The sequence below is a fragment of the Pseudopipra pipra genome, chromosome 22 (assembly GCF_036250125.1).
Source record: "Pseudopipra pipra isolate bDixPip1 chromosome 22, bDixPip1.hap1, whole genome shotgun sequence".
NCBI classification, from domain to species: Eukaryota; Metazoa; Chordata; class Aves; order Passeriformes; family Pipridae; genus Pseudopipra; species Pseudopipra pipra.
Window position 1 is genome coordinate 3,400,007 of NC_087570.1, and position 15,533 is coordinate 3,415,539.

General features: G+C 45.8%; 1 protein-coding gene across 7 annotated transcripts in view; it reads right to left on the reverse strand.

Annotated features, from left to right (window-relative positions):
• Positions 1 to 15,533, reverse strand: part of RERE (arginine-glutamic acid dipeptide repeats) — a 204,006-nt gene that overhangs the window by 33,198 nt on the left and 155,275 nt on the right. For 4 of the 7 annotated variants that reach the window (XM_064678476.1, XM_064678475.1, XM_064678473.1 and 1 more), the window contains exons 11-12: positions 12,584 to 12,664; positions 12,446 to 12,466 (exon numbers count right to left, since the gene is read on the reverse strand). In XM_064678476.1, the coding sequence (XP_064534546.1) occupies positions 12,446 to 12,466; positions 12,584 to 12,664 (102 nt within the window). The remainder of the gene's footprint in view (positions 1 to 12,445; positions 12,467 to 12,583; positions 12,665 to 15,533) is intronic. The other 3 variants (XM_064678478.1, XM_064678477.1, XM_064678479.1) reach the window with 1 other exon arrangement.

Sequence of the window (15,533 nt, forward strand, 5' to 3'; positions counted from 1 at the left end):
AAATAATACAGAGCAACAAAGCCTGGGCAGCAGGGAACTTACCCTTCCTGCTGCCCTTTAGAAAGAAAATGGAAATCCCCCCTCTATCCTGCAGATGAAGGTGACCTTGGGAAGTGGGGGAGAAGAGGAATAAAAGCAGATGGATGATCTTTGGGAACTGTCCCCAAGAGCCCAGGTTCCCCCAGCCCTGTCCTTCCACCTGGGGACAACCAGAAATGAGATCTCACTAAATCTCAGAGCAAACCAGATCCATCCATGTCCATCCCCCTGCACTGCTCAATCTGCAAAGAATTCAACTGCAGACATGAACCCAAAGGAAGAAACCAACAGAGAAACCTCCTCCTGATCCGTCCTGCTGCCACCCAGAGCATCACAACTGCAGGGATGCTCCACAAGCTGAATAACAGAGTATTTGGGAAGTTCCTCAATGGGCTCTGCTCAGCATTGAAGGAGAGAGGATATATTCCTGGAGAGAGACTGAAGAAAGATCAGCAGCCCGAAGAATTTCTTGTTCCTGAATTAGGAAGTCCCTGCTAGTCTGGGATTTTTTGGTTGTGCTGTTTTGGGTTTTTCCCCCTCATTTTGACATGACCTTTATGGAATGACAAACCAAGAACAGGGCACCAAAAGCTGTTTATCCACAGCCTGCAGGATTCCACCCCCATTTTCAGCCCTGAGATGACAACTAAAGCAGTCAAACATAATGTGAAATCTGGTTTTAAAAATTTCCCCCATCTCTTCTATGTAAACTCCCTTGAAAAGGTCAAAGCAAAACTTCAGCAACTCAAAGACATCCAAAAAACTTAATGCTGGTTTGGCACAGACATAAATATAAACCCAGTTAATCAGTGGTGATTCAGAGGGATTTGTTACATATTACTTAATTGCTGAAGCAATGAAACTTCTCCAGTGGTAATTTGTAAATGCCAGCATGGCTCTCCTGACTCAGGATTGGGTAAACATGGGATAAGGACCAGAAAAGAGTGACTGGATGGAGGTGGGAAACGGGAGGGGGGTTTCACTCACACACATAACAATCCCATGGCTTTGTCTCCAGCAGCACTGTTAATGTGCTCCATGGAAAAGCATTCAGGAGTGGGGCAAGTGGGTCATTCATAACCACAAACAGCAGCTCACAATATTAATGTTTCTCTACAGTAGCCACACACCCATTAAACAAAACTTTCTCAAAGCATATGCATGATTTCCAAGTATCTCCTGGCCAGCTCTGGGTTACAGCTCCCTGATTGTTCAAATCTAACAAGATTTTAGCTTCCTCCTTTTCATTCTTTAGCTGAAAATCATTTGAATCAGTTTTGAAAGCCTTTGAAATGATCTGAAATCAGTTTTGAAGTTTGGGACATATAGATTGCTTGGAAACAAAAAGACTACTAACCTTAGGAGATAAAAAATAAGGGGCAGATAGGGAGGAGAGTTTTATGCCCACAGTGAGCAGACATTCTTTATAGAAGCTCTTATGCTCACAAAAAAAGAATGTCCTTCTATAGCCAGGCAACAACAACAAGGGAAAAAAAACCCCTATCCCATCAAATGGCACAGAATAAGAACATGAGCTGGAATTGTTAAATCAATACAACTTTACCACAGCACTGAAGGTGGGAGGCCTTTGTCCGTGTCACTTCTCCATAACAAGGTGAAGGTCCAGTTATACAACCCACAGAGTTATTCTACATTCTGGATCTCATTTAACAGTGGGAATTAGGATAAATGCATGTTTTTCATGTGCTCTTTAAGCACCCGGACTGTGCGAGGTTTATGGCACATGTTTTTAATCATATTCAACCTGCAAGGTTTTGCAGAACAAAACCAGGGTCCAAACCCAAACCCTTCCTCTTTCTGTAAATTTTGTTCTTCCAGTTTCTAAGCCACTGTACATCCCAACTGTACCACTGCAGTACAAGGAAGGAAACCTGTGCAAAGAGTGTCTGTGTGACAGCAAAACTGCAGAGGAGCCAGCCAAGCTCTAGCCAAGCACAACCACCAAAGGTGAAGACACTGCCCAGGCAAAAAACAACTCAGTGTACAAACTAAATTCACTATTCACCCTAAAAGTCTAAAAGAAACTTCAGGGAAGGGAAAGGAATGGATGGAAAGTAACAGGCTGCAGGAACAGGGCAAGGAGAGAGAAAAGGGCTGGGTTTATAGTTTAATAGGGTTTCTTTTGGTTTTACTCTGCTTGGTTTGTTTGTTTGCTGGGGAGATGCCATGATTTATTTCTCCAGTTCCCTCTGACTGCAATTGGGGTAATGAAAGACTCGAGCTTTGGCAAAGAACCCCTCCATGGCCATAAAAATCAAAAAAGAACTGTAATTAAACTTACCAGCAACAAAGCTAATCAAACTCCACAGTAACAAAGGGCAACAGAAACACGTCCAATGTATCAGATCTTCCTTGCTGGCCCCGAGCCCAGAGTTTTCATTACATTTTTTCCTTCCTCCCCCCCATTTCACAGCAGCATTAACCACCCCTGGCCCAGGATGCCTCAGCTTTACAAACTGCATTTGTAGGAGGTCAGCCTTCCATGAAGCCAAAAACCCAGCATGTGGAAAGTGTTAAGTCTTTCATGTAGCAGAGAAGGTTCTTCAAACTACTACTGTTCAACTCAAAAAAATCTTGGAGCTTCACAGATCATTAGAGGTTTCTGAACCACAGAGAAGGGCAGAGTTAGCAAAATAAATCCAGAGTTCCTGTGGGATGTCCTGGTGCTTTACACAACAGGCACAAAGCAGGCTTGGAGTTTAACAACAGGGAGGACTTCTCAGATTGCAGGTTTATAACCTGGAATGTGCTCCCCTCTCTTTACAGCTCAGGGGCTGGAGGCATCGGACAGAATAACTCCGGTTGTGTCAGGGGCACCGGGAGGGAAAAGGGAGCCCAGAGAGTGTCTGGGGGAGGAGAGGATCAACTCAACTGTTCCACCCAAGGACAAACTATTTCACCATGGCAGTAAAAGGACTTATCAGCACCTTTTTAATGCCAGATTTCTTCCTGTAGTTTGGTAGTGTAAAACAAATACTCCCCGCCAATGTTCCTTCTCCCAGTGACCAGAGCCGGGGAGGATTTCCCAACCATCAAGGACCCTCAGCATCCGAGATTTTGTCATCAATCTTGTAACACTTGGTCTGTTTCTTAAGACTCCAAGATCTTAAATAAGAGGGGATTACTCAGGAAAGCAGCCTGTTCACCTCCCCAGTAGAGAAAGCTTCTAAGTTCAGCTTTGCAAGGAAAAGAGGAACGGACAAATTCCATCTTAAAAGATCTAAATCAGAAGGAAATGCCTGTCAACATTCCAGGGTTTTTAAAAAATAAGGCATGCAAGAAGCCAAAGGTTTTCTGTGGAATCTGCTTTGATTGCTCAACATTTGATGAGGCACTACCTGTACCTTCTGAGCCAGCCTAAAAGCGAGAAGGGAAGGTTGAATTTCTTTACTGCAGAACATGTGATGCTGCTGCAGCAGAACGTGGCTCTACCTGGGACAATGCCAGAGGCACAGGCAGCACAGGGAAGAGCCCTTTCACTCCAAGGAAAAGGCACATAAGGTGGACACATCCTTGCAAGATCCTTATTACTCACTAGCAGGAACGGGAACCCAAAAGCCTGAGCATTTCACAGCTTTGAGCTTTGTTTTCCACACACCAGGAGACATTAAGGTCTCTCAAAATGCACCTCTTGGCTGGGAAAGAAGCCCCTGACTACAAATCCACTGCTGTGCACGTGCACAGGGCTCTGGTTGGCACTTCCAGCTGTCCTCCTGCCACCTGAGCTCCCTCCAGAATGGGCCTCTGCCCTCCCCTGCCACTGGGAGAAAAGAAGCTCACCCAAAAAGAACACCCAGAAGTAATCACCAGCATCCTATGCCCTGACAATCTGAATTCTGTCACACTCCTACACATCCTTTCTTTCAGGTAACAAACTAGAAAGGGGAAACCAAACAGAAGCAAAGGGAGGTGGTTTGGGAGTGTGATGGTAAATGTTTTCTAGGCTCCCACAGTCAGTGCTTCCCACAAACTGCCTTTCCCTATGGCACAGCTTTTATTTTTAACCCCCCATTCTCAGCTTATTCCAGAAGCTGGGTAGTTCCTGGGAGTCTTCCTTGGCATGAAAAAAACCACACAACAACACCCCTCCCAACAAGTAATCAAGCACTGCTTCATTTTTACAGCTGGTTCAGAACAAAACTGGCCAAATGAGTGCATCTGTCTGCTGGAGCTGTTATTGTCTTGCTCTGGCAGTACAGCAGAGCAGCACGTTCCAGGATGTTTAGGAGTGAAGAATGGATCTGGGGGCTGGTTCTGTGCCAGGAGAAGGCAGGAGACACCTTCTTTCGGTGCCATCTGGGGCAGGAGCAATGATTAAGGCCAATGATCTGCTGTGCAAGAAGAAAGTTCATTTTGTGCTCAGTGTGGCAGGCAAGACACGTTCAAAGCAGAGTCTACTCTCTGCCAGCAGCTCAGGTTTTTTTACCTACTGCACAATCCTTTGCCCCAAATGGCTGCTTGACTGAACCCCACACACCCTGAGCAACTGAATTTCATGTGTGTCTGTGCTAAGGAACCAAAAAGTGCTGTGCAGCTCTGCAGATCAATCTGACTCTCAACAAGTCCAAGCTATTTGTATTTATTTACTTCTTGAACTTGAAAATTCAAAGCCAGCTGCTGCAGTGCCTTTTGAAACTGTAATCTCCCTCTCACACACACTGTAAATACACCCAGTGAGTACCACAGAGAGGATTACCTGGAGAGTATTTCTCTATTAAGCCATTTCAAAAATCAGACCCCAGGCAGGATTATACAGATCCATTTCTTCAAGGAGTTACTCAAATTTTATGGCTTTAGCACTGTTCTAGGACAGGATGTCCCACAAACATCGCTGCTGCTGAGATGCCTTGTTTATTCCTGCCTTTCTGAAAGGCATTTTCATGTTCTAAAGCAGATCCTCAGTCACTCACTGGATGGGGAACAAACAGCAGGAAGGGTTTGATGCGTGGCAGCCCTGGTAAAGAATCCTGCCAGGCTGGGACACTCCACCATGAAAATAAACTCCACAAATTCTTTAACAGGTACCTGTTTTATGTACCTGTGATTCACAGGACCTCAGGGTTGATGTCTGAGTATTTGATACAATCTGACAACTGCCACAGAGGAAGAAAAGCTGAGTTTCTTTATTCTTACAGGGGAAAAAAAATACAGAGTAAATATAAATCTGTTGATGAACAACAACATTTTAACCAGTCACACTTACCCTTCAGCACTGATGCAAAAAAAAGAACTCACAGTAAGGAAATAAACAAACCAAAATTCCTTAGGATGGTGAATTATAAACAGAAGGTAAGGAAAATGCAGTGTAACAGAGCTCTGAGGAGCCACAGCACCGCTGTGTTCCCTCAGTTGCTGAGGAAGACTCAGACAATGTTGTAGCCATTACCCAAATAATCTTGGCTTGTATCTTTGACTACAGACCTTTCCCTACAAAGCAGAAATTGTCCTTTTTGGCTCTCTGACAGAACTCAATGCAATTGCCTAATGGCCCTCTTTTACTCACAACAATATTTTACTCCTACCTACCTCTAAACCTTCAGAGAAAAATAAACAATGAGTTCCAATCTTGTAATGTAAAATAATAAAAAAAAGCCACTAGAGTGCAGAGCTGATTTATTGCCCGTGCTAAACTCAATTCTAGAGTCCAGCTGGCACAGTGAATACACCTTCTGCTTTTATGCTCCTCATTTATGAAGGTTTCTTAGTAAGAAACTCGAATAAGCAGCCCAGTTTTTGAGCTGATGACACTATAAATTACCTCTGGAACACAGAAGTAAAACAATACAATTGAAAATTAATCCTCTTATTCTCTTAAAGAGAAAAGCTTAAGAGATTTAAAAGAAAAACAGAGCCCATGAGGTACTTTCTTGCTTTGGTTTTACTTGGTTCAGCTGAAATTGAGACAGGCAGGCAGGTGAAAGGGTATTTTGGCCTCTGGAAGATGGACCCAGTTGTGAATTGGTGACCACACACTGGTGGCACTGGGCCCTGAGAGGGAACAGGCCATGGAAAAGGGTTTCAGAGCCAGTGTGCACCTTCAGGACACGGTCAGTCACAAGGAGAAACTCAGGGAATGGAAACAAATGGTAAAAAATGGTCTGTAAACCACAGGGCTGGAACTGTGGCCCAGGTCTGTCCACTGCAGGGCACAGCTGGCAGCTCTACTCACCTGCAACACCTGAAACCAGGTTTAGAGGTTTAAAGACAATATGGGGGGGGTGTGTGTTAAACCTTTGTGTCTCTTTAAAAACCTTTCCAGACCTTCTGCTTCATTATCCAATAAAATTATGACATTTGCAAGAGGTTTCACAGTTAAACTCCTGAAAACAAACCCAATCCCAGCGAGCACACACCCTGAACATCCCTTTGTAAACAGCTTTCAGCTCAGAGCCACTTAAATTCAGGGCTATCTCCATGTGAGCTGGGCTCCTGTGAGCTCAGCATTTCATTACATTCTTTGGCTTCACTTCTCCTGCTCCTGGTGAGCAGCACGAACTGGATGGCTGTGAGCTGCCTCAGCACTGCTCTACCTTGAAGTCAAACATTAATGCAGTGTTCTTCCTCCAGCAGCCACGACAAAAACAGCCAAAAAAAAAAAAGGCAGCATGTTCCCTCCAGAAGAGTTTGTTATGCAAATCAGTCAATGGTTTCACTTACACAGGAAAAGCAACCAACTGCTGCCTCTGCCCCGTTTTTCTAACTGGACTGAAGCCCAGTAGGATATTTGCTATGACTAAAGGAAAAAAAAAAAAAAGGAAAAGAAGTCTCAGGCTATCATTTGAAAAATGTGAAGCCCACAGTCCCTGTTTTAACAAGAACAAACCCCTGTGCCTGCAGTATCCACGCTCTGGAAGCAGCAGCAGCAGCGAGCAGGGATGAAATGAAAAGAAGCAGTGGCTGTTTATGTTGGCAGTCGCTTCAAACTCTAATGGAAAATTTCAGCTCTGGCTGCACCCAGGCTAGAACAAGTTATTAAAGAAAAAGGTTCAGCTTTCAAACAGAAAAGGCTTCCATGGCTTGTCCCTTTCTGAACGCTCCTGCAGCAAAGACAAGTCAGGAAATAATATGCCTTGACTGTGCACTGTATTAACATCCCATCATTAGGGGAATATGGCATCAAATAAAATAGATTTCCTCTGGGAAAGGAGAGCAGTGACAGAGCCCACGCCACAGCTACTGCTACAAACAAGCTCCACCACTAAATGCAAATATTAAAAAGCCAGTGTAGGGCTAAGTAATCACTTTATACCAACAGACCAAGAGATATTCATCTAATTATCCCTCTCTTTTGATCAAAGGAAAACTGCTATTTGAACAATTGTCTCGAGGGAGAAGCTCTACCTTCCCGGGGAGTTTTGCACAAATATTCCTGAGGCTGTGAGCTGCCATGAGGAGCACACAGTTTGTCCTCAGAGAGGACAGACACCTTGCCAGCCTGCACATATGGTAACTGCACTGACCTTTCAGCTACTACACATTTGCACTATATTTAAGAGCTACTCAGGAAGCCAATATTGTGTATTATGTAACACAAGATTAAGCATTAATGAGGCAAGAATAAAATTGTTTATCTAAACCCCAATCTAAAATTAAACAGAAGTTTATGCTGAAAGCTCACACTGCACTCATTTTGTCTCCTAACATTAACAGAGCTCAGCTTACTTAGTCTCTGAGGTAAGTCCCAGCAGCATATAATTTGGAGAGGAAGATTTTACTATGAGAAGAGAGACTATTCTTCCTACAGAAATGATGCATATTTAGGTTGTTCTGTGCATAAACACAGCATGCTGCAGGTATTTCGATCTGAAGGAAACAGCTGATGTTCATAACTTCTGTTTACACTGTGTTTTAAAGCTAAATAAAGGAGCACCCACCCAGAGGCAAGAGCTCTGGATTGCACTCTGTCATCTCTTGCTCAGCAGCCAAACCAAAAATCACACACCCCAAAGACCCCTATGTGCTCACCAGGGGAATTCAAACCCCAATTAGAGCAGGGGCTCTGTGCCTCCACAAAGATCCCCTGTCCTCTTTGCAGGCTTCCTGCTAAGCCAGCAGCTCTGCAAGGCTCAGCCTGCCAGGAAAAGACACCATGTCACCATCACCATGCCATAAACTGTCCTTGGAGAAGGCAGGAGCCAGGGGAGAACCTCAAAACGTTCAGATGGGTGTCACCCCAAGTTTTCAGGACATGCTGAAGCACCATGGAAGACATGGAGGTCCCAAAACCACGACTCCAACTGCAGCAAACACCAGGACCATCCAATGGTGTCACTTTATATCACTCCTGAACCTGTGCAAGGCCACCAAAGGGACAATCACACACGTCCCCCTCTCTTTCTAGGGGCCAACTAAACTACTCAGGCCTCCTGCTAAGCCAGCAGCTCTGCAAGGCTCAGCCTGCCAGGAACAGCCCCCATGGCCACAATCCCCGTGCCATAAACTGTCCTTGAAGAGGGCAGGAGCCAGGGGAGACCCTCCCAGCGTTCAGGTGGGTGTCACCCCCAGTTTTAGGGGCCAACTAAACTACCCAGCACGAGGCTGGAGCTGCACAGCTCAGACAACACCTCTGACATGACACAGGCTGCAGGAACTCCAGCCAGAGGGAAACAACTCTGCTCCTTCTGGGACTGGGGCCTTAAATAGTTCAAACAAACTGCAACCTCACCCCTGAGGCTTCCCCAAGTGCTTGTGAGTGACCAGCACGAGGGCAGGCTGAGGGGAACAGGACACAGCTGCCACCACGGCCTGGCCTCCTCCTTCTCCTGCTCTGCACCAGCTCAAGTTCATTCCATGTTTCTGTTTACCTCCTGCTCGTAGCCAACACAGAGTTAAGCTATTTCCATGAACACAATGAGGCCATTCCCGGCCTCTGAGGCATTTAAGTACCTTTATCTCAGGCCTATCACAACTGCTCCTAAAACTCTCCAATTCAAGTAGCTCAGTGTAATCACCTAAAGAATTCAGAGCAGAATGTTAAATACTTGGCAAATCCTGTATTATCACAAAGTTTTAGCAAATTATCCCCAAACGAGGGGGGGAACAAAAACCACGTTCAAAGCCAAATCAGATACTCAGAAAAACTGCTGCCAGCTGTGTACCTTCCATTCTCACAACATGGGAGTTTAACCTCCAAAATTTACTTCTTGGCTTACCATGCAGAAGACTCAAAAGTTCTGCCAAGCATGAACCAAAGGAGAGCAGAACAGTTCATCAGCTGGGTCAGACAACCACAGCTACAACCAAAGGGAAAACTGTTCAGGAGGAAGGGGAAAGGATGGAAGGAACATTGGAATGGAGGAGGAGGACTATTTAAGACAGTTCAATGAAAACCCAAGGAAGTTTCAGAGATTTTATTTTAAAATCTCACATGGAGGCACTTTTTCTCTGGAGAATGAGAAGGTTAACACTTAGTGATATTCCTTTATTCCTTAAAGCTACTGGCCTGCCTTGATCCATGTCAGCATTCCCACCTCAGCCCAAGGCATGTCCAGGTAACAGCTGATTTCAGTTCCTGTGCCTCTTATGTAAAAAAGCCTGAAGGAAATGCTACAGTTCTTTACTCTCATGTCCACTGGGAACCCCTCTTGGTCATAAACATGGGAATAAAAGTGAAAATTTGAAATAGGCTGGAAGAGTGAAGTCCTAAACAAACACACCTTTGATATGGAATAAATGTTTTCTTTCACAAAGCTTATGGCTTGGTGATTATTTGTTTAGAATAAACCATTAAAAACGCTGAAAAACTGTGTTTAATTAAAACACACGTGGACAAACAGAAGGTTTTCTTAGAAGATACTGCATGTTAACTGTGGAGGAATAAAAAAAGCCAAGGCACAACTCAAATAGGACATTCCTTCACACACTTGTGAAATTCAGTACAGGATGGCCTAATTCTCATCTCACCACGGCCACTTTACACCTTCCAATACTACAAAAGAAATACAATGTCATGTTCATCTCTATATTCAGACTTTCTGCACAGCAGCCTCAGCTTGATTTCATATAAAACAGGCCTGGTCTCTACAAGGATTCTGTATTTCCACTGTATTCCTTATCTTCCCCTCTTTTCATGTCCCAACCACGGGGTTTAAGGTGATATTAGGGAGAGCTCTCCCCCCAGTGAAAGGGGCAGAACTTTAAGAGTTTAGAAAAGGCACATATTGTACAAAAATCAGGATAATAAGGAGATTTAACTTTTAGTGGGGTTTGCAGAGGCAAAAACCCTGGCTCTCCTCCCCACAGGCTTCAGTGACCAGGAAGGTAAACTTCATAAATTAAATGTATTCAGATATTAGGGTAAGTCACTCCAAGAATGCCCCTGACACATTTTTAAGTATCTGGAAGGTGCTTCACTGCTTTTGTATCCATATAATAATTTTTGGGGGGAGTTTCACCTCATCTCAATATGGAGGGCAAAGAGGAAAATAAGACCTTTTTCTAGTTATTTCTGGAATTGCCACAGGATTGCTTCACACTGCAATAAAGAAATGGCAGGCAAGGTATCTGAAATTATTCTGGTGATGAAAAAAGAGGGACAAATAAATTCCACGGCCTTGTCACTGACATTACTCATTATTCCACTTAAAGGAAGAAAAGCAAAGCTGGACAGTCAAGTATTTACTGCAGCCTTTACTCTGCAACGTCTTCCTACAGCAAAGCTGCTGTAAATTCTGGCTGAAAAAAACTGGGGATTAAAAGAAAGCAGAAGTGAGGCCTGTGGGCAAAAATAGGAAGCAGAGATTATAAACAACCCGCTGTAGGTCAAAGGTTATTTGTAGATCAGTTACCACAAGGGGCTAAAAAAACGAGCCCAAACCCATCAACGTGATGCTTCCCATGGCTCAGACTTAATATTTAGTCTTCTCCCTACTCAAAAATTAGACCTAATTAAACAAAAACATAGCACTTGTAAAATGATAGCTTATAGGAGGTTTAACACCACTTGCAAAACTTTCAGAAAAAGCCTGAGGCCTGATATCCAAGCTCCAGTGGAGAAATCAAGTAGCACCAACACGGTCAGACACCTGCCCCCAGCTCTGTTCTTCAGTTTTTCTTTTCCTTCCTCCCTGAAAAAATGTTTTTCTCCTTCACAAAAATACGTTTTATATTTAAAACATAAATTTAAGTTTAAAAAAAAAAAAAGATATGTTTCACAATTGCTGTAACTCAAACTTACAAGAGTACTTCTGCCTCTCAGTAACTTTACCACGAGCAGAATTAATTTCTAAAGCAAACACCAATTTGTTCTAAATCCATCCGAGGAGAGATTCTGAAGGAAAGAGGAAAGAACTGATTCAGCCATGTGCTGGATTTGTTAGATGTTGAAAGATCCACAGCTTTTCAGCATTCCCTCTAAGCTGTCATCTTTCCAGCACTAGGCCTTCATGCCTCAAAATCCGACAGCATACTAAAGCAAAGTCTACCAACACTCAATCAGTAATTAAGTTTTCCTTCTGAACAGAATCCATGAACATGTAAGTCCAGGAATTGTTTCATCCTCCCCTTCCTATTTGCCTCATTCAGTGTTACTATTTACCACCAAAAGACTGTGTTATCACAGCACTGTCTCACAAGAACATCTCAGAGGAGAATGGAAACATCCCACAGCAAGTGACAGATTGTTAAATATTTTTACAGTAATGCTCTTCCCCACTGCACGTCCAAACTCCACACCTACAGAAGTCCAAACAACCAGTTATGCTTCAAATCAATTATTTTCCAGATCGCTAACACATTGCTAGAAAATAACCTAACTCCATTTCCAGGGAGTTACCTCCTTTCTAAATTCAGAACAGAAATGAAAACCTCTCCCGGCTGTTAAATGACACCTGCAGAACAGAAACCGAAGCTTTTAGGGAAGCTTGATTAGGACTAAGGGAGAAGTAACTGGATCCCCAAGGCTTCCCAAACCCTCTTTGCCTTTGAAGGAGGCGACCACTCCTCCCTGTCCATCTCCCTGGGAGGCCCTTGCCAGGATTTTCCCTGGAATGACAGTTACGTAAGCTCCATGAAGTTCAGCAGAGGGATGAGCCACGGATCGATTCCCCAGCAGAACTTCCACGGTCGGGGAAGGTGAAGGGTTAAAACACAACCAGCGAATCCTGCGGGTCACAGGAGCAGGCACATACCTCAGGCTTCCCGATTCAATTAGATCTTGTTTTGTTTTAGGCTTCCTTTAATTACCCAATGCCATTTGAGCCCCGGCCGGGTGACATAAATGTATTATCCCCATCATAATGTCAGAATTTAAAATTAGATCTGGTCTCCCATAAATACACTTCAAACCCAACCTCGGCGACTCCGTCCAGCCATGACGACTATTTTATGTAACATCTTTCGTGCCCCGAGACCTAAAAAAAATACTGCGCTGAAATTTAAAGGCTACCTTGTCTGGCTGTGGGTCTGCCTTCCATTTATCCGAAGAGAATTCCGGGTGAAAAGGAAAGAGTTCCGTAAGATCAAACAGCGAAGCAGCAGCGAGAGAGAGAAAAAAGCAAATTACATAAAGTCCAAATGTACTCACGGTCTCCTTATTGGGAAGCAACTCCTTTCGGATTCTGAAGAAGTTCTTGCCGTACTGCCTCAACCCCTTAATAAAACGTTTCTGTGGTAAAAGATAACAAAAAACAGCGTGTCAGCAAAAGCGAAAAAAAATAAAATTTAAAAAATAAAAAGGTAAAAAACCCCAATAAGCTCCTGTTAAGCAGCACAAGAGCCGAGCAGCGCCGGGAGCCCAAGGTCTGTCGGTGGAAGCAAACGCACCTACACGGCGGCTGCGAACGGGGTGGGGGGGGGGAAAGGGCTTTGAAAACACACCGAAAAATTCCGACCGCATCCCCTTCCACGTCAAACTTCCAGCGTTCGGAGCCCGGGGACACCGCGCCACAGCCCGTCCTCGCCGGGCTCAGCTCCCCGGCCGGGGATCGCGGCGGCCGAGGGAAATGCGCAGCGCCGGGAGCGGGGGGCGCGGGAGCCGCTGCCGAGCAGGTGCCGCAGGGGTTAAATCCTCGCAAAGCCCCCCGCGTTCCTCCTCCGGGGGGCTCGGAGCGGCGGCCGAGCCCGGGAGCGCGGAGCCGAGCCCAGAGCCGAGCCCGGGCGCGGAGCGGAGCCGATGGAGCAGCCGAGGGCCGGGCGCGAGGCGGCGGCCGCCCAGCGTGTGATGGCGGCGGGGCTGGGCGGGCGGCACCCGCGGGGCGCGCCGCAAAAGGCGGCCTGGATCGCCGGCCCCCCCCCGCCGCCCGCGGGGCCCCGAGCCCGGGCACAGCCGGGGAAGAGCCGCGGAGGAGCCGCCGCCGGGTCCCGCCCGCCCCGGCCCCGGGCTCGGTAGCGGCGCCGGCCCCCCCTTCCCTCGCTCCGAGCAGCCGCTGCCTCGCATCCGCCTCCCCTCACGTCTCCCCTCAGCCCCTCGCGTTTCCCCTCAGCAACACCCCCAGCCCCGAATAACCCTTCGGCTCCGGCACCGCTCCCTGCCCTGCTCCTCTTCCTCCTCCTCCTCCTTTTTCCAGCACCTTCGCGTGGTAAATCCATGGCCGGGTGTCACCCATCCCCTGCCCGCAGCGCTGGGACCCCGTGACGAGCCTCTCACCTGCACCCCCAACACGAACCACCGCCAGGACCCTCAGAAACCTCCACAAGGACACTCAAAATCCTCCACCGGGACCCTCAAAAAACACCACCAGGACACTCAAAAACCTCCACCGGGACCCTCAAAAAACACCACCAGGACACTCAAAAGCCACCGCCAGGAGATTTAAGAACCAGACATTTAAGACTAAAAGTCCCTCTTCTGTGGGAAGGCCAGTCCTCCCCTAGGAGGACTTTTTCCTTTTCTACAAACAGCAAAAAAATAATAAATAAAAAGGGGGGCTTTCTCCTTTCCCATAAACACCATACACAGGTATGAATAATGAGCAAACACCAAATTCTGCCTGCAAAAAAGATAACGGATGTTGAGTATGTGGGCCCTAATATTCCAGAGAAGGGAGGGACCTGAGAATTAGTAATTCCCTAAAAAGAAACGAGAGGAAAAAAAAGCTTTTCCTTTCCTGTACACATCATACACAGGTATAAACAACAAGCAAACACCAATTTCTGCCTGCAAAAATGATAAGGGATGTTGAGTATGTGGGCCCTCATATTCCAGAGAAGGGAAGGAGCTGAGAATTAGTGATTCCCCAATAAAAAGAAACAGGCAAATACCAAATACTGCCTGCAAAAAAGATAAGGGATGTCAAGTATGTGGGCCCTAATATTCCAGAGAAGGGAGGGAGTTGAGAATTAGTAATTCCCTAAAAAGAAATAAGTTGGCAATGTATTTTGGATCACACCTATTTAACAAACATCTGCTTGAAGGAGGCGGGCAGCGATTAGAGGCTTCCATGTTGTGAAGGGCGTAAGGAATCCCAGAAAGGGTAATTTGCTGCTCAAACAGAGGACTCTGCACCTCAGCAGCTCCCACCACAGTCCTGGAGAGGAGTGAACGGGCCCTTTAGGGCCTCACACACATTATTCTGCAGCTCTGCTCCCACAGGGTTCTATCCTCACCCAACCCTGACCCTCAAAACCAGCAAGACTGCAGAGTTCGCCACGAACGTGCCTGGGGGCACAGAGACGAGAATTAACCACCAGTTGTGAAGGCTTTGAGATTACAGTCCCTTCCAGTGTATGATTTACCCACCTGCTCCTTTCCAACCAGCCGACCAGCACTTGGGATTTGAGCACTGGGGGCGCCTGGGCTCCTGAACACGGGAAATTTTTGCTAAGAGCAAAGTACCAGCCCCCCCAGACACAGGCAGAAGTCACACAAATGTCTAGAGAGCAAGATATCGAGTGCCTACAGTGTGTAACTGGTCCCTAATGCACAAACATACTCCTCATTTTTACCACCTGAATTTTACCAAGGAATTCTCATTACGCCGAGGGGAAGGTGGATCACGCCCCTGGCACCACAAACCTCTGGCTGTGCCCTCACACCACTCCCAGGATCCCAAAGAGCGATATAATTCCTGTCTGCAGCTCATCACAAAGAATGAAAAAGCAACTAAATGAAGAAACATTTAAAGGCAGACAATCCACAGGGAACTCGAGGATGCAGCTCAGTTCCTGGCTCTGCCATCGCTGCCTCCTGGGCTGTATCAGAGGGACGGTGCTTTTGCAGCCTCAGTTAACAGCATACACAGGAAAAGGTGACAGGAAAAGCTGTAGGGAATAAGAAGAAACCAGAGCTGGAACACTCCAACCAAGGATGAAACAGCACAGGGAAACAGGAGAGTGCAATCTAAAATGAAAACACCCAAAATTCCCTATTCCTCATTTTGCCAAAGACTTATTATGGTGCATCTGAATTCTCAATGGACCATTTAATTTATTTTTTTAAGATTCTTTAACCAAACTATTTTATATTTGTTTTGTGTTGGGATTCAACTCTATTTAAAAAGCCTTTGACAAACTGTTTTCCTTTGAACCCACGGGAT